Source organism: Oenanthe melanoleuca, chromosome 7 (genome assembly GCF_029582105.1).
Source record: "Oenanthe melanoleuca isolate GR-GAL-2019-014 chromosome 7, OMel1.0, whole genome shotgun sequence".
In the NCBI taxonomy this organism is placed as follows: Eukaryota; Metazoa; Chordata; class Aves; order Passeriformes; family Muscicapidae; genus Oenanthe; species Oenanthe melanoleuca.
Genome location: NC_079341.1, coordinates 13,621,917 through 13,639,814, shown reverse-complemented (window position 1 = coordinate 13,639,814; position 17,898 = coordinate 13,621,917). Strand labels below are relative to the sequence as shown.

Sequence of the window (17,898 nt, the reverse complement as noted above, 5' to 3'; positions counted from 1 at the left end):
TTTCTCAAAAGACATTTGGCTCATTTAGCTTCTACTGCTGCTAAAATACACAGAAATAGAGAGAATATAGCAAAAGTTTCAAGGAACATCCTGGGTTTATATGGCCTGCAGTTGGAAAAAACATGTTTTGATCAAACCTGGCAGGTTGAACAAGTCCCCTTCCCAAAACTAATCACAAATTATTTTGTGCCTTAGCAAGGAGGTAATATATACCAGGTTAACATGAAACAATCAAGAGAAGACATTTATTTTCAGACCTTCTTGGATTTCTTTTTTGTTATCTAGTCCACTTAAGATTATGGAAATACCTGGAATGTGTTCTACATCGTGGCAGAACTGGGAAAAGGCACACCACCACCTGCTGGACAGTGAAAAGCAGCTGCAGAGAAGACAGAACTGTGTAAAAGGTTATTTGCACATGGTACTGGCACCGCCCAGTGGTGCTGCTCCATCAGAGGAGACCAGGTGTGAGGTACAGAGACAGGACAGGCATCTTCCACTGCACACAAAGCTGGCACTCTCCAGCACAGCAATCCCTGCACAGTGAGCAGTGGCCTTGCCCCTGATCAAGAAAATGGGATGAAATGAGACCTAGCTGCTCCACACATGGAACAGACTCAAGTATATTTCAGTCACTTTATTTGTATCTATATACATTACATTTTGATTCTCCAAGTAGTCAAGGCAGTTATTCTCAAATAGTTTAGTACATCAAATTTATAAAATACAGCTGAACCAAGTTAGAATAGAAATGCATACATTATTGTACATTAAGTGCTTTGAATAATGACTAGTCTGGCCACCAGCTAGTGAGCAATTCATTTGGTTTTGGTCATTCTCACAAAGGAGACTCCACAGGTAACTCCCCTGAGCCCACTAGAATTGCTCTACCAGCAAGAGTCCCTCATGTGCTTTTTGGGGACAGAATGCACCCCTGGGCCACTACAAGGCATTCTGCTGTCCACATGATGACTCAAAGCCATTGCTTCTGACTTGGACAAGATTTAGATATTTGTCTCAAGGCCTCAGATCAAAACAACAGAAGAGCCAGTGTAGCTCTGAAGAAATTCAGTCTTCATGTTTGCAACTGGGATTTACTTACACATATGCTAAACTTGTGTTATAAAAAAAAGAAACAAGCTCTGACCAAAGGCTTCATCCTTAGGAATTCCACAGGGACACTGAACACAGACTGAACACAGCCTCCCCGGCAGCTCTCAAAGATTTGTTCTGCATGAAGTACTGCTCTCCTTCTGAGAAAATTAAGCTTGGTAGTCATTGAAATGTCAGGACAACTATTATACTGAAAATGGAACATTTGAAGAGACCCATTCAGCTGCTGGGATTTGAACTAGAAATGCCTACAGCTTTATATCACAGGAAATCCAAGATGACCCAACTCCAGCTGATACTGCAGCTACTGTGATATTTGTGACCAGTAGTTTACTCTTTATTCCAGTCTAGTCAGGATTAGTCTATCAGCCACATCCTGGCCAAAAATTAACTGTTAATACCAGCTCAAGATCATTCCAGCAAATCTCTCCAGCTGCTGTAACTTCAGCCCAAGAAGGTCACAATTCACACACCTCTGGCTCTGGTCTTAGGGAGCTGCAAAACAGTGGAAGATTCTCTCACTTCTGCAGTGCTGAGATCCTCATGCTGTCACATTCAGAGCGGTATTAGCCACTGTAAGATGATCCAGCTGCTTACAGCCATCTGCTCTGGCAGACAGCAGCACAGAGCAGCCACACATCCCAGGATAAGGATAAGGGTTACTGGTGACAGACTGGGCCAGCACGCCACATCAGCCTAGCACAGGTGCCATGACACACATGCCCACACTTGTGCTCCATCCACCAATCCACACACCGACAAAGGTGGAAGACAACATAACCAGTTGCTGTTGGGTCGCCTTAGCTGGCCAGGACAGTCAAGCTTTTCCCTGTAAACTTTAGGAAGCAAAGGAGGAGAACACATATAAACTTCAGCTGAGACTGGAACATAGGCTGCATGGCAGGTTCTTTCACATCCATGAACCAAGACAGTAGGCAGAGGCCACAGAAGTGGGAGTAGCACTGAGGTGATACACTGGTTGACCTCATTAGACAACACACACACACAGCCAGGCATCTTGGGAGAACGTTTCAACAAAAGAGGCAAGATGTATCCCAGAGGTGATCAGCTGTACCCGATGCACTCTGCTGGACTGAAGAGATTCCAGGTAGAGAAAGCAAGGAGTACTGCAAGGAGTACAGCACACATCACTGCAGCCTTCAATACTGCACCCCCAGAAACAATTATCACATTGTACTAAGGAAATCAGTACACTTTTTTTGCTGCTGCTTCAAGGCCAGCATCTTTGCTCATCCTCTAGTGTTGCAATAGGGAGGGGAAGGAACCTACACAAATGGCTGTTGCCTCCTGGAGCTCAGACAAGAGCTGCACTGGCTGGTTTTGGAGCAAACAGCTCAATTCTCACTGCTGGCCTGTTCCTTTCTCAGCGCTGCCCACTGTTGGTCACTCCTAAACAGTCACCACCAGCTGCTGCAGAAAAAATACTGAACACAGGAGAAGCAAACAAAATGCACATTTCAATCCATAGTTACAGTGACAAGGGCATTATCAGGCAACTGGTTAGAATGAGCAAGTGATCACTAAGAGCTATCCTGTCCCAGATTCCATGTTCATTTGATGTTCTTCCATCAGAGACTGGAAGTCAAAGGACTTCCAGTCCTTTGAAAGAAATGACTTTGAAAAACAGTATTCTTGCCTTTCAAACTCATTAAAACTCCTCTTAATTACTGGCCTGTATTATAATGAAACTAAAAAGTAAACTCATAACCTACAAAAATGAGTAAAACTTATTTAAAATGGAAGTGCTTATTGTAATAATATAGAGACCCACACCTCCATCATACAAGATACCTGTCAGTTCAGGTTTTCCATTTTACAAAAAACAACAACTACATTCATCTCTGTGACAAAAAAATCATGTCATGAATGCAAGAAAAACATTCTCCTGGCAAAATTTCACCATGAGGTAATTGCACTGCTTGAAAGTAAGGGGGAACTGAAATGGATTGGAAGTGATCTGCCAGAATGATGGTTGCAGTAAGGAGAAAGCTGTCACTAAAGCATTATGCTTCACTTTGTCTAGCAACTTACTGCCTTTACTAAGGAAAGGGTTAATCTGCTTCATAACTGTAATTAATCAAGTCTTGTTAAATTAAAGGGTATGTTAGTTACCTGTTTCCAGGAATCTGAGCAACATTCAGACCAAAGTACTGTTTAGGAGTAAAGGGATATGTTTTGAGTTTTGCAGTATATTGATGACTGACAACCCATTTTTTTGGAATTCAGCTAAAATGCAATTATGACAGATAAACCAGAGCTCTACTGCAGTAACACAATTTAAAAGATGGAGTCAAAGGGCATTCTAGATGTGGAGTTGCCTTAAAAAAAATACTGTTTACAGAACCCATTAAGAATTAAAACTATGGAGCATAAACAGCACAAGTTATTAATGGATTCTAAATAGGTCAATTACAGACCACTGCAACAATAGCAGAACTCATGAATTAACTTCATTCTTCTCTCCCCCATCCACATTTGGGGGGTTTATTTCACATTTTTCAGTACCAAGTATCCACTACAGGAACATGAGCTGTGCACATTCAATATCATTTCAGCAGTGCAAGACTTCCAGAGATCACGTACTTCTCCACCATCAGGATCTGGACAGAATCTCAGCTCAGTACTTATAAGGATCACCTTCCCTAGTGACAGGAGGGATGTCATTTCTCATTGCTGTTCAGTGGTACCTTACAGTTTAGATCCTTACTGAGGCAGGTTTGCTTGTTATCCTCCAAGACGGGATTAAAGTGCAAGCAGATTTCACACTCTGCAAGATGATGCACGTGGTCAGTGTGGACATGGAACTGCAATCCTCTTGCTTGCTGCTGGACAGACAACTGGAAGACAGTTGCCTATAATCTCATTGTCCTCTTGTGCTTTCCCAATATGGGCTTTAGCTCAGCAATTCAGGCCCAATCCTGTCCAATGGTCTGGCACCATCAGGAAATACTTGTCCATAGCTTCACAAAACCTGGTCCGGTACAGCTCTGGAGAGACCACAGTGGGCATCTTGCCTAATGTGTAAGAGTCAAGAGCAGTTAGAAATGGGCTAAAGATACTGCAGTACAGACAGATGTCACATCAGATTACATTAGCAGACAGCCTAAACTTGAAGGCAACAAGATCGAACTTCATAAAGTTCAACAACAAACAAGCAAAAGGTTTTGCACCTAGGAAAACAATGCAGGAGCACAGCACAGGCTGGGATCTCCTTGGGGAGCAGCTCTGTGAAAGGGACCTGAGGAGCCTGGTGGACAAGCAGCTTAGTGGGAGTGAACAGTGCTGCTGTGGCAAAGAAAGCCAGCAGAAAGAACACTGGGCTGCATCAACAGGATACCACCAGCAGAGAGACAGCATCAGTATCCCAGCATTATTATTCATCTGGAAGGTGCCACTCCCAGGCCATACCTGGAATACTGGACTCAGTTTTGACCGCTGTTATATTTTAAAAAATTAAAAAAAAAAAAAAAAAAAAAAAGTGAAATGTGGACAGGCTGAAAAGGGTCCAGAGAAGGTTCACAGAGGTAGGTGGTCACAGATCCAAGGACTGAGAATCCTGCCATGTGGGGAAATGCTGCAAGAACTGGGTTTTTCAGCCTTGGAAAAAAGGCTGCTTAGAGGAGACCTTATGACCACGTCCCAGTATTTAAAAAGAAGATGGAGACTCATTTTACAAGAAGCCATATGGAAAATATGAGGACTAAGGGATACAAGTTATTCCTGGGCAGATTCCAGTTAGACACAAGAGTAACATTTTTCACAATGAGAACAATCAGCCATTGGAACAGTCTCGCCAGTGAACTGATGGATTCCCCAACACTGCACAGTTTTAAGATTCAGCCTCACAGGGTGCTGAGCCATCTTGTCCACACTGTGCTTTTGCTAAGAAAGATTGAATCAGATAATCCTTGAGGCCCCTTCCAACCTGCTATTCTATGATTCCTTCCTCTGTTCTGGACAACTTAATCTGTCACAAATTTCCATGGTGGGGAAGTTGTGATTATCAGCAGTGTTATGAAAGCTTCAATGTAATAAGGAAACAAGATCAAAATCTTTGCCTTCCTTCAGGACTTACCTTGTCCTCCCAATATGCCAGTTGACTTCACCACCATTTCAAGCTTTTTGTCCCAAGTAAAAGTACGAATATAGTCTGTTACAATAATAAAAAAAAAAAAATTCACACACAAATATGTTTTGTTTTAATCCAAGTAACACTGTTTTCAAATCTATCTATCTAATAATATCAGAGTAAGTGTAATCCCAGACCACCTGTCCTGAGATCTCATCTGGAAGCCATTTCATTTCCCTAAGTCAATTCCACATCCTGCAAATTGTCTTATCTCTAAGCTTTTTACAGAAGTTCGTCTGTCTAAACTGTATGTTTGTCTGTCTCTACTTTCCAGTATCAAGTCAGAGGATGCAGCAAAGTAATTACTGCATTGCCACCCATATTATCCAGGACAGACTATATGATTATAAGAGATCCCATGATGTTTAACTTCTTTCCTCCAATCCTACCAATACTGTTTCATCTTAAAGCCCCTCTACACAATATTTAAGACTTTGTAAACATCTCTAAACTAAAGTTTGCAGATTAAACACATAAAAGCATACAAATAACTTCCCCTGCTTTACCTGGAGTCAAAGTGTAGGTTAAATTACCTTTGAGCCCTCCTGCATATACTCACAGAAATGCAAACGCTAATCTGAGCCTATACAAGACCTGGAGAGACTTCCTGCCTCCACTGTGAAAACATGTAAGAGATGAGGGTGGTATTCCACCAGGGAGAAGACAAGATTTCCTGACACACATCTCTCTAGTGGTAGCACAGTTCTAAGAGTACTATGAAGACCTAAACCAGAAGCAAACCATTTCATCATCTGAAAGCAAGAAAATACAAAAGACAACGTACCAATGATCCCAACAACCAGCTCATTGTTGGTATCATCACGACCCACCAGCAGGGAATAGTCAATGATGAGATGGCTGGAGAGGAACTGGGAATCACTGTGTATGGAGGCCTTCAGCACAGCTTTGCAATGGGAACGGATGTACAAAGGATTGTCCCGAACCATCTTCAGAAGGTTCTCATCCAGCAGGACTACATCACAAGTTTCCTTGCCTGTATCTGTTTTAACATTTCTGTTCCGGAGGGAGCCCTTCAGGTCAAACACCTGCAAACAGAGAAAAGCACTGATTTGGTTCATTTTTCTGGGTTAAAGGCTTCAGTACCTAACATTTGAAAAGGCAGCAGAGCCAGCAACTCTTTCCTTCTCTTTAGGAGGAAGACAATTAACAAAAAATATTTTGTAGAGAACAGTATGTAAAGCTGGGTGAAAGTTCTGCCACCTCAATTCACAAGTTTTAGGTGAGTTATTTCACTAACATTTAGTTTAAATGAAGAGAAAAAGGGTGTCTCTGCTTTTTATATTGTTTAGGTAAACTCAGTTTTCCAGCCAGTTTCTACAGAGTTAACTGCTGACAAAAGCAAAGCTACTAAAGAGGGAGGTGGGTGGTGCATGAAGCACCAGTTAACACTGGCAAGGCAAGAGACAGATCCATGACGAGGCTGGCAATGATTGCTGGAGCTCTCCAGTCCAAAGTCCTGCTTCAAGCAGGCTCTGTTAGAGAAGGTTGTTCAAGTTCTGACCAGTCAAGATTTCTCTAACTTCCATGGAATAGAGTCCACAAGTGTGTTTGGGTTTCCTTTTTTAGTGCCTGACCCTCCTCATGATTTAAACAGTACATGAACAAAAAGAAAACCCACAACATCCTTTACATCCATCTAGAATTCCTTCCATCCTCTTCCTCCCATGAACATTCCCAGTTTGAGGTCAGGCACTTAGAGATAAAGTGGAAAGAACTGATACTATCTAGTAGACCCTGCTCTTTCTCCCAGTCACAACTGCACTGCAAGGGAACAGAACACTTCATTCTTACCTGAGCCATTTTCCTGCCATAGAAAAGGTTTTCCATGACAAGCAGATCCAGCTTCTTTTCAGTGTTGTTTTGAGAGTTCTTATAACCAATTCGATACACCCCAAGGATTTTAGCCAGTGCTGTGGGCTTCTAATGAAGACAAGACATGGGTTAAGATCTGTGCAATCAGCAATCCCATACCAGAAGCACCACTGTTCTGTCTGTGTATTACAGCTTAGAAGTCCAAGCATAATTTCCACTTTACATCTTAAAAACACATTAGTGTAACTCACACCCTCCAACATTTTATTTTACTTAAACAAAAAAAGTTAATAGAAACTTCTACTGGTCTTTACAATACAGAACACTGCCTAAAAGAAAAGGCACTTTTTTTAGTACCTTTTGCTGAACTGCATTCGTGATGTAAGTGAAGTAGTGTGGAGCAAAGTCAAGGAATGACTGGACTTCCAGACGAGGCATTTGCTTCAAGATGAATCTATCATCTGTTTTAACATCAGACAGAGGCAACAGGGTTACAAACAAGAAGTGATGTACTATTTGCAATTTCCTTAGGATTATCACATAGCTGAAATACTTTGAAAAATGAAAGCACTATAATTCTCTTAAATCCTTACATTCAGAAGCTCATTTCTAGATTCTTTTTACTTCACATATTCTGAATTTCAGCCTCCCTGGATTTCTATCTTCTAGTAAATCATGGATAAAAGACTGTCTACACTAGATCTACCTCAACTATGCAGGCTTCCTATACAGACAACAGAAACAGCCTACAGACCATTTTGTTCAATATTTGTTTTACGTAGGGGCCTAGAAACAGCCACAGTTTAAAAAAAATAGATTAACAATAGCACATGAACTTGTAAGAAACACTGTGCCTTTAACAAGTTTTCCTTGAATTATACTCAAGGTTTTGTTTTCTGAAGCCTGCCTGAGAGTACAACCCTTCTGTTCAACTGGCCTTCCTAGCTGCTACTACTGAAAAACAGAACTACATTTTGTTCTCCTGCACGTACAAAGAGACAAATAATTTGACACTGAAGACCCCAGAACAAGCCACTTAAATTTCCCTTCTGAGTGGCCACTTCATGATCAGCAACCTACTGACAGAGGTTATCAGAGATTAAATGACACACTAACTACCACCATACAGAAATAACACCTCTAATTACAAGGGGAGAAGCAGCTGCATTTACCCTCAGTTACATAGAACGCAGCTCCAGATTTGCCCCCTCGTGCCTGCCAGGGCATGGAGTGAGAGAGGGATCGGATGAAATCCTCTTCACTGCTCCCCAGGATCACTTCACGCATCCTGTGAAACTCCCCAGCGTAATAAATCCGGCAGTAGAACTTGGCATTGGCATCTGAGAACTCTGCAAAAACATGGTTTTCCTCAATAACAGCATGCAACATGCACTGACTATCCCAGACAACACTGAGACTTTACTCATGTCTAGAGGAGTATTGTGCTAAACAACTCTCTCATGCTCATTGTCATTCAGAAGTTTAAACCAATAGGATTTAAATGGATAATTGACAGGAAAGTCAACTCCTTCTAGGTTAGCTCATAGTATATGTCACGGGAAACTGTTTGGACAAAACCTTGCATTTTTCTTGATATGCTTTTCCTTCAAGACAAATATGAGGAAAAAACAACTATTAACTTCAAGACTTCCACTACATGTGCATGAAGAAATGAGTTTGTCAGCTAAGACTAAGTTGTTATTTACAACTACTCACGGAGTTCCACATGGGGATTCACCACCTGTTTCTTCTGTCCATCTCCTCCATCTCCATCATCTGAAAGCATAAAAGGGCATCCTGTCAGGGCTGTTCACTATTTAATTCACTGTTTACTAAGAAAGCCACATTAGGTACTACTTGTAAACTCACATTACAAGAAAAATATTTTTTCTTTTTTTCCAAGAATACAATGGGAACTACACATATGGATTTAGAAATACAGCTGTAATTGTATAATATAATACATATGTCAGAAGGGCACTGCTGTTTATGGACACAAATCCAGTGTCTCCCTCTTCATTCATTTTGCATGAGCTAAAACAATGAGAACTAAACAAGTGAGAAAGAGAGACAGTGCTGCTTAACTAGAGTCAACTCAATCCAAAGGCATTTAAGACCAGACTATTCCACATCCCTGCAGCCTGAGTTTGACAGATCCTGTTTCCCTTATCACAAATAAAACCAATGTATTTAGGAAAAAAACATATTTTATGTCCAAATGATTCATTTTCAATGTGTGCTGAGTAACCTTGGACTGTTGAAAAAGTACGAGCAGGAACACTTGGGGCCTTGCATATAAGGTTTGGGAGAAGTAACAACCCAAGAGAGAAGAACAACTCTGCAGTCTTGTACCTTGAGCCTCTGCTCCTTGGTTTTCTGCTCCCTCTTTGCCCATCTGTCCAACCTGGTAGTAAGCACTGTCAGCACCACGTAAGGTCTCTTTCTTCTGGGAGGACAGGTCTGGGCTCTTCCCTCCCGTGCCACGGAAGAAAGACAAAACACCAGATGGCTTCTTGGCTACAGTGAAAAGAAATAGAAAAGATGGTGTTGGCATTTCCACAGGGAGTTTAATAACAGCATGACTCCTATAACAATGAATGGAGAATGTTCATATGTAGAGGAATGATGCCATTCAACTACAACTGACTGCTACTCTATAGGCAACTAAGGTCCATGAGGATGGATGATCTAGTGTTCTGAATAGCATCCTAGAGTGCAGAGACATTTAAAAACACAGACCAAGAATGAGCGTCTTTAATACAGTAAGAACTTCATGTCTTCAATTTCAAAATATTTCTTAAGAATCAGAGAAAGCCACAGACCAAAAAGCAAAAAACCCCACACATTCCCACCCCTCTCATGTATTACACTAAGTCAACACTAAGACTAGTTACAATTTCAACTCAGAATGCTGCTTGCTCTTCCCCACACGAGCTAGAATTCAGGTTAAGTGGACTCAAGTCTGAGCTGAGATGAGCACCATGGATGATTTTGGCAAAATGGTCTTACGCTGCTCTGGCTCTGCACTGCGAAGTGGACACATGTTAGCCTCAGGCAGGCGGACAGGGCTGCTGCTCTTGGGTTTGCTGTCTGACATGCTGAAAGGAGAAAGAACAAAGAAGTCATGAACAACAAATACTGCCACCCAAAACTCTACTGCTTTATGCCTGGACATTTCTTTCCCTCCCTGCCCTAAACACTAAGGGAAGAAGACACCATTTAAAGGTGTGACAGTGTGGGATTCTCCAAAGCTGTCCTCCTCCATATTCCCAAAAAATATCTCTCAGGGTCCATAGCAACAGCTCCATCCACGACCACAGCAAAGGTAAGCAGGACCAGTATTCCTGCCATGCACACAGCCAAGAGATTAGGTGATGGAGCCTGCATGGTCCATAATGTGAAATGGAAACTCACATACTGAAGTATGTGTTGGTTACATGGAATGAGTCAGATTCCATCAGAAAGCAGAGATCCTAACAGAGGTATATTTTGAGGGTTCTTCCTCATCCTAGTTTTGGCTTATTCACTACCATATCTCTATGTCTTCACTTTGTCTACTGTAGTTCCTGCATGTAACCTGTTTGGTTGTAGTCCTTCTTCAGAACTGTTCTTCAGAGATGCTTTGGACAACTCATCCAGGGCATTTCTGTACTCCTTGCAACTGAAAGAAGGAGGGAGAGGACCCAAAATAATTAAGTGTTCTCTTGGATACTCTCTGCAATATGAGCCCAAAGATTCAGTTCCAAGACTGAATCACAGGAAACAAAACACCACAGGAGAAAAACCTCTGCTTTATTTTTTCTTATTGTTAAAACTTTGTTTTCGTAGAACAGAAACTGCTCTAGATAATACTGCATGAAAAAGATCCCCTTATTTTTCCCCCTCCCACAATTTAAGAATGCACTTCTTCAAAAATCTGCTGCCTTTTGACATGCAAACCCAAAGGCTTACTGAAGCAGCTGGTGAGAAGAGCTGAGCAGTAGCAAGAGCTGCTATGACCAAAGGCAGGCAAGAAACAGACTGCAATATCAATACTAATAGCTGTTCCTCAACTCAGCTGCACTTCAGCTGGAGAGGCTGAGCAAACTTTGGTTGCACTTCATTCTCTAGTAATATCTCATTAAAAGTAATACCACTCAACTAAGTCATTTTTGCCTACTAGAGTTCCACTAAAAAAGCCCAAAATCCAGTTGCACTTTCATTACCTCAGCAGAAGGAAAGAAACCCATCTCTGGCAGAAACTATCATAGCTTAATGTAGAAATTCTGTCATGCTTGTTCCCCATCATCAACATTTAGATATTACCCAAAAACAAAAGCTGCAAAAGTACAAAGTATGTCAGATGAAAAGCCAAATCACACCAGTACCTGAGAGCAAAGGCTATGATGGAGCTTGGTTCTTTCTCACAGACTGCAATAGGTACACGTTCATGTTCGTACATTAAGTAATGCTTATCTGGGTCACTAAATGAAAACAACAGAGTGTCAGTAGATCATAAAAATTTTTGGAAAGAAAAGAAGTTTTTATCAAAACCCAGATCTCATCACTGCACTCCCAGGCACAAGCTGCAAGTCTCAGCATGGAACCAAAGCTCCCCAGATCAGCTTCTCCCAACAGACACATTCATAACTACGTGGTTAATTCTAAATGGTAGAGTGTTAGGGCAATCAGCATTTCAAGCAAGCTGCTTGGATCAGAAGACCAGCTTTAGATTAGAATAAGAGTCTATTTCTGTTTAGCAGCCACTGTTTCTAATGGCACCAAAACCTGCCTGAGTTGGTTTGACTGTCCAGCAGCATAGCCTGTAGAGTGAACTTAGGGGACAAACCTGGACTCTTTTCTAAACAGGCAGTTTATCACAGAAAATTCCCCAAAGCTTCCTGGATTCTTGTATGATTTTCTTTCACTTATCTGTAGGGTCCAGTCATTGAGCTTTTACCTTATCAGCCCAAGGCCTCCTACACTGGGGTGGGATTCACAAGTTAAACTCAGGCTGCCAAACGTTAGGCTCATGTCAAACGAGAAACACTACAAAGCACGCAGACCAAGTAGCTGAAAGACTTTCCAGCCTGCCCATCTTCACGTGAGAGGGACACTTGAGGGCACATGCAGTAGCCATTGAACCTGACCTACACCCAGATAAAGCCATTTTGAGTCCAACCCTTGGAAGAGGTCTGGAAGCAAAAACAAGATGCAGGCATGTAGCTTTAGTTAAGTCTTGCCTAAGGAAGGGCATTTCCACTCCCTCCCTGAAGTTAGAAGGCACCTTTCTCCCCTTTTCTCCCACCCCTTCATCTTCTACAAGAAGTTTAAGGAGGCATGCCTACTAAGAGGAGGAGAAACTGATATTGGCTTTACACAAGGGTAGACCATTCACAGGAAAGATGAGTAACCTACAATCACCTAGAAAGGACACTGAAACTTCTAACCTTGAAAAAGTTCTCTAGCTTATTCAGAGGCAAACTCAAGTAATGACTTAAATTATACACTGAGCAAAGGAAGCACGCATGGCTCTGCCTGCAATCCAACAAGGTTGCTAATTTTGTACATTTTATATAACTATGCAGTACTTACAAGGGAAAGGGAATGGGGTTATAATTGTTTCCAGGCAGAAAGTTAGCCAAAATGGCTTTCATAGTAGACTTCTCCTTCACTTGGCTGTCTGTAGATCCCAGTGAGTGTCCATCAAACACATCTGGAACAGACAAATGTCAGGTCTGCATCACAATATCAGAGTTTAAGTAGCAAATTCAGAAGGATAACTACAGACCAGAGAGTTACCAGTTATTTGCTGTTTCCTAAAAGGATCTTGTGGACTTGGCACAGAAAAGCAAGAGAAGGAATACAAGATCACTACTGAACTATACCTTCTGAGCTGCTTGTTGTGTCCTGTTCAGAGAGTGTGCTGGCACCAGTCATATGCTCCGATGCAACCTCTGGAGAGGTGGGCAGCTGCAGATGGGTGGAGCCAGTGGAGCTCTGACTTGATAAAGTTGTCAGGAAACGATCCTCTGAAAGTACAAGCACAGTTAAGGACAGAAGAAATAATTTTACATGGCTGACAGAAGTGATACTGTTTGCTACCAGCCCAAGCTATAAACACAATCTACTTTCAGAAGGTTTTTACTCAGAAAGAAGGTAAGGCCACACAGACCAAAGGACTGGGCAAGCTCATCATTGTAGCACATAACCTCCAGAAAATGCAACTCTTAAAACTACTACCTTCAGCTCCCACAAACACTCAGGATGCCTCACAGGCAAGAGATCTCAGCACCCATAACCAGATCACAGAGGAGGCAAAAGGCATTGCCCAAATTCCATGTAATTATTCAGTTATTTAGAAAGCTTCTGAAAGCTTCTTTTTAACTAAAGCTCAAAGGAAAACCTTTGTTGGCCAATTTATTCATCACTAGTAATTCAGGTCCATATTAGAAGCATATGGCCAACTTCTATCTTACCATTAGAAAAAACAAATGTGACGTGACAGGGATTTGGTGTTTCTCTGATTTATCAAATTTGACAAAAGCTCCCATATTATGACAGGAAAAGGGCTACAACATGCTTCTATTGACATCTTATGAAAAATAAGTAACCAACCTTTTTCTCCATTTTGCAGTGCTGGAGAAGCATTGCGTGGGGAAGCATCCATGCTACTGATCTAGGCAGAATAACAGAACACCAATGTTGATACCAAGTTCATTACAGCTGTATTCCCTCCTGTGCGAAACGCTCAAAAAAGCAGATGTATTACAACAGAGCACTCCCACCCACTTCTCAGCCTCTGCATGTCACTGTATCTGTTACCACAGGAAAAGAACCAGGCAACAGAAACTCAAGTTCACAAGATGCTAATGATAGCTTTTACTGGTGTATGCTGCTTCAAACACTACCTTCCCTTTCTAGGAACCTACTTCCTGCTACATCAAGTAAAGGTTTGCTTTAGCACCTGCCAAATAAGTGTTAAATGAAAAGGACATGTGCATGCAGCAGAGCAAATCCAGGGTCTCTAGGAGTTTTTAGTGCACCTTGCTGCCAAAGAACTCTTGGGAGTTCAGCCTTTTGTTATGATGTTTATATTGTACCACCTTGCAACCCAGACATTTCCTCAGAGTTCCAGCTCCCCAAAGGGTGGAAGTTCAGCATGCTGGCATGTGTATCTTTGGACAGATCTCTTGAGGCAGCAGTCCAAAATAACTTATCCATCCCTTCAGTCAATTCCCACAGGACTCATCACAAAACATGATTCTGAAAAACCATTATCAGTCCTTTCTGTGTCATTTGCTCTACCTCTCAATATTATTTGTGTTTTTCACAAGGGAACAACCTAGGGTTGAAGGAGGTGGCCCAGTTCCTATCTAGGCACACACTTGACAATGACTGCAGATCTGCTGGCATTGTTCACTTCAATACTACACAAGTATCACAGAAAATCATCAACTTAGTCTTTCTCTCTACAATATGACTCTTAGTTCACATCTTTTAGGAAAAGATACATATAATAATATGCAATATAAGCTTTTACAGTTGAAAACTACAGGATGCAGTAAAACCAGTTTACTGATTATTAAAGAGAACACAAGCTAGTCTTAAGACTATTGTCTTGCCCTAGAAAAAAAAATGTTTAAGATGTTTACAGCCTGTTACCCATACTAGAAAAAAATATGTTTAAGGTGTTTACAGCCTGTTACCCATACCTTGCTTTCTTCACCTTGCCTCAGTCTCCCAGGGCTAGGTGGTACTGATGGACGTTTTCTCCCTTTCTCTTGCTGGAAGAGATCCTGTAATCTTAAATAAAAAGTAATAATAAAACAAACAAATATAAATAACCCACATAAAACCACCACCACCACAGAAAAATTAATCAAAAGATGGGCTACTGCTGTTATCTCTGAATGACAGAAGTTATGAAGTTTCTCCATACCAGAATACAGGCAAGCAAACTTCACAAGTCTTGACTGTAAACTCAGATTGCTGCTAACATCCCATCCTAACTTCCCATCTCTTTCACCTTTATTCAAATGAAAATTTCTCCTCCACATGCAAGTTGTGCTCTACAACACAATGCTTTTATCATATGGCCTCAAATTAGTCTCTGTTCCAATCAAAGCTGTGTGTTCTTAATCAGTAGAGCACATTCAGCACAAGCTCTACTTCTACAAGCAGAACAACTGCTCTATAGTAAAAGAAACTACAGCTGAACCTCTTCCCTCCCAACACAGTATCAGTGCTGTTCATGATTCCAGCATGTGTCCTCTTACCTATTATTCCAGGCTTGCAGCATCTCACAAAGTCCTTGCTTTTTAGCTATCAGAGACTCAAAAACAGATTGCAGCTGTTGAGGTGTGTCCAGTGATGATGAAAGCAGTCTTGCTTGGATTTTCTCAGTCCAGTTTCGAAACTCTCCTTCTTCCATCTGCCAAAAGGAAAACTGTCAGTGTTATCCCACCAAGATGACACAAGATCTGAGTAGCTCCTCCATACACTTAGCCTATAGACCACTGATGTAAAAATAGTCTATTACCTCCTTTTGGGCAAAGAGGTCTTCCATCTTCTCTTCCCTCGTTTTGCTGAATGTATCTGTTTTCAGAGAAGCAAGGCGATCATCCACAGCAAGATACACTTGTGACACCCTGTCAACAGTGATGCAGAGTTAAGATGTGACTTCTTCAATATTCTTTAATAAAGGTCTGAATTTAACAGAAGTTTAAGGTTAGCATTTAAGAAACAAAAAGATTATATATAATATATGACAGTCTTCCTGCACAGTAAGCTATCCAACTGTATTCACAGAGAAAGTTGGGAAAACTTCATTAGAAATAGGAGAAACATAGAAGTTACATACACTGACATTTGTCTCCATAATTTAGTCTTAGCAGTGGAAGTTGTCAGAAAGCAATACAAATGTCTCAAATTCATTACTAGTACAGGGGAACCATTGTGTCATCTGTGATTAGAAAGAATCTGGGTCTGCAAGCTACAACTCCACCAGCAGGGCTCAGAGAAAAGGAGTACCACTATTTCAGCTCTAAACAAAGCTCCACAGGTTTTGAAGTCAGATGGTCACAGAGACATCCAGCAATACAGGAATGCTGTGACTAGGCAGAACAGCAGTCTGGCTGGATTTAATAGACTTTTCATCAGGCCTGTCTTCCACCTTTTCCTAAATGTTCCTACATTTAGAAAGTGTCTAGGCTCATGGCAGCTCACCTTAGACTACAAAGAGGTAGTCTGCCTGCTGTGACTATATTCAATAGCTAAAAAGGCAAAGACTTTTGTACACCAGAGAATTCCATTGCTACATGACCAATATAATGACAACAGTTCTGTCTGGACAAGAGATTTGTGCAAGGTCTTTGAAGATTTTTGGGGCTGAAGAATTGAAACTCGTTCAGATGTTCTATAAAGGAACATTAGGGTAAGAATACAAAATATAACCTGAAGCCTTCAGGGTTGGCCTTCTAGGACCATCTTTTCCATTTCGTTTTTAGCATTAGAGGGAAGAGTTAAAAATACTTCAACTGTGCATTTCATAAGGTAACATTTCAGACACCTGCTGATGGTCAACCTTTCAGTAGCTTGGCAGCATTATTCTACATATGCTATATGACTCAGACATCAGTGCAATATTCAGGGATAAAGAAGAAAAGAACCTTAGTTTCTACTGGCAAAGTTTAACCTGACTTGCCACCAGACAAAGAGTTGAGACATTAGTACAAACAGAGCAAGCAAAGATAACAATATCACTGTGCCTGGGAAGTATATATATGCATACCTGTCTTAAACTATTACTTTTCTATCAAATAATGAATATTTAGCCAAATCTCATTATACTAGCAAAAATAGTTACGTGCTCTGCTAATAAAAGTAAAAAGTACAAAAAAGATTAGGAAGACATTAAAAACAAAGCTTACTTTTGTGAGAAATCCTTGAGATCCTGCAAAATAGTAACTTTCAAAGGAGCCTGTCGTTTGATGTAGATCTTGGGGAGTGGGACACACACTTCCAGCAGCCGGATTGGAGAGTAGCTGAGAAGGCAACCCAACAGCTTGTAACAAGACCCACACCACACAGCATTAGTTCTACACCATAGTGAGGTTTGAGGCCCTTACATGAAAAAGGGCTCTGTCAGTGTGTCCAGGGCTTCAGTTACTTCTGGCAGCAATAACACTGTTCATGTATCTCCCAGGCAAGAAGTAAAACCACAAATCATATTGCAAAAGCAAAATTTTGAAAGCATTTGGAATTAGATAGGGAAAAGCATTTCCCTTCTGTGTCATGAACAGGAACCATCCACTCTTGGAACACTGCCCACCACAGCTAGGACAGTGATGCCACTCACAAAGCTCTCTGCAAGCCAGCACACAACCCTGCACTTGTGGTTCTGGTACAGTTATGCTATCCCATGCTGTACTCACAGTGAAGGACAGATCTGATGAATGCTTACTAGAGCCATATGCTTCATACAGTACCAGAGAGAAGGAAGATTTTAGCAGTGGAACTCACCTGAAAGATGCCACCATCTGATTATAGGAAAAATACTGGTGATAGTCATGGTGAATGGAATGCCCACAAGGCTCTGCGTTGGCCCTTCGAGTGTACTGGTACCCATAGAATCTCAGCTCAAGGTATTTTGCAAAAGACATAGACCAAGAGTCATTGGAAAGGGGAACAACTGGTGTCACCTGAAAAATTGAAAGGCAAGTGTCTAAATCTCATCCTTCAAACAAGATTAAGGACAGGATAATCCAGGCAGCAATCTAGTATTTCTAGTACCAGAAGTACTCATGACCTTGAAAAATACT

General features: G+C 41.3%; 1 protein-coding gene across 5 annotated transcripts in view; it reads right to left on the bottom strand.

The window, feature by feature from the left end:
* Positions 1 to 622: 622 nt before the first annotated feature.
* The window catches only part of PIKFYVE (phosphoinositide kinase, FYVE-type zinc finger containing), a 59,890-nt gene continuing 42,614 nt past the window's right edge, over positions 623 to 17,898 (bottom strand). For all 5 annotated transcript variants that reach the window (XM_056496827.1, XM_056496825.1, XM_056496823.1 and 2 more), the window contains 19 exons: positions 17,600 to 17,778; positions 17,008 to 17,121; positions 15,618 to 15,726; positions 15,355 to 15,509; positions 14,791 to 14,881; positions 13,694 to 13,754; positions 12,964 to 13,107; positions 12,671 to 12,791; positions 11,464 to 11,559; positions 10,674 to 10,757; positions 10,106 to 10,194; positions 9,449 to 9,613; positions 8,813 to 8,872; positions 8,269 to 8,445; positions 7,454 to 7,557; positions 7,076 to 7,204; positions 6,048 to 6,309; positions 5,210 to 5,284; positions 623 to 4,148 (listed from right to left, as the gene is read on the bottom strand). In XM_056496827.1, the coding sequence (XP_056352802.1) occupies positions 4,033 to 4,148; positions 5,210 to 5,284; positions 6,048 to 6,309; positions 7,076 to 7,204; positions 7,454 to 7,557; positions 8,269 to 8,445; positions 8,813 to 8,872; positions 9,449 to 9,613; positions 10,106 to 10,194; positions 10,674 to 10,757; positions 11,464 to 11,559; positions 12,671 to 12,791; positions 12,964 to 13,107; positions 13,694 to 13,754; positions 14,791 to 14,881; positions 15,355 to 15,509; positions 15,618 to 15,726; positions 17,008 to 17,121; positions 17,600 to 17,778 (2,331 nt within the window). In that variant the 3' untranslated portion in view covers positions 623 to 4,032. The remainder of the gene's footprint in view (positions 4,149 to 5,209; positions 5,285 to 6,047; positions 6,310 to 7,075; positions 7,205 to 7,453; positions 7,558 to 8,268; positions 8,446 to 8,812; positions 8,873 to 9,448; positions 9,614 to 10,105; positions 10,195 to 10,673; positions 10,758 to 11,463; positions 11,560 to 12,670; positions 12,792 to 12,963; positions 13,108 to 13,693; positions 13,755 to 14,790; positions 14,882 to 15,354; positions 15,510 to 15,617; positions 15,727 to 17,007; positions 17,122 to 17,599; positions 17,779 to 17,898) is intronic.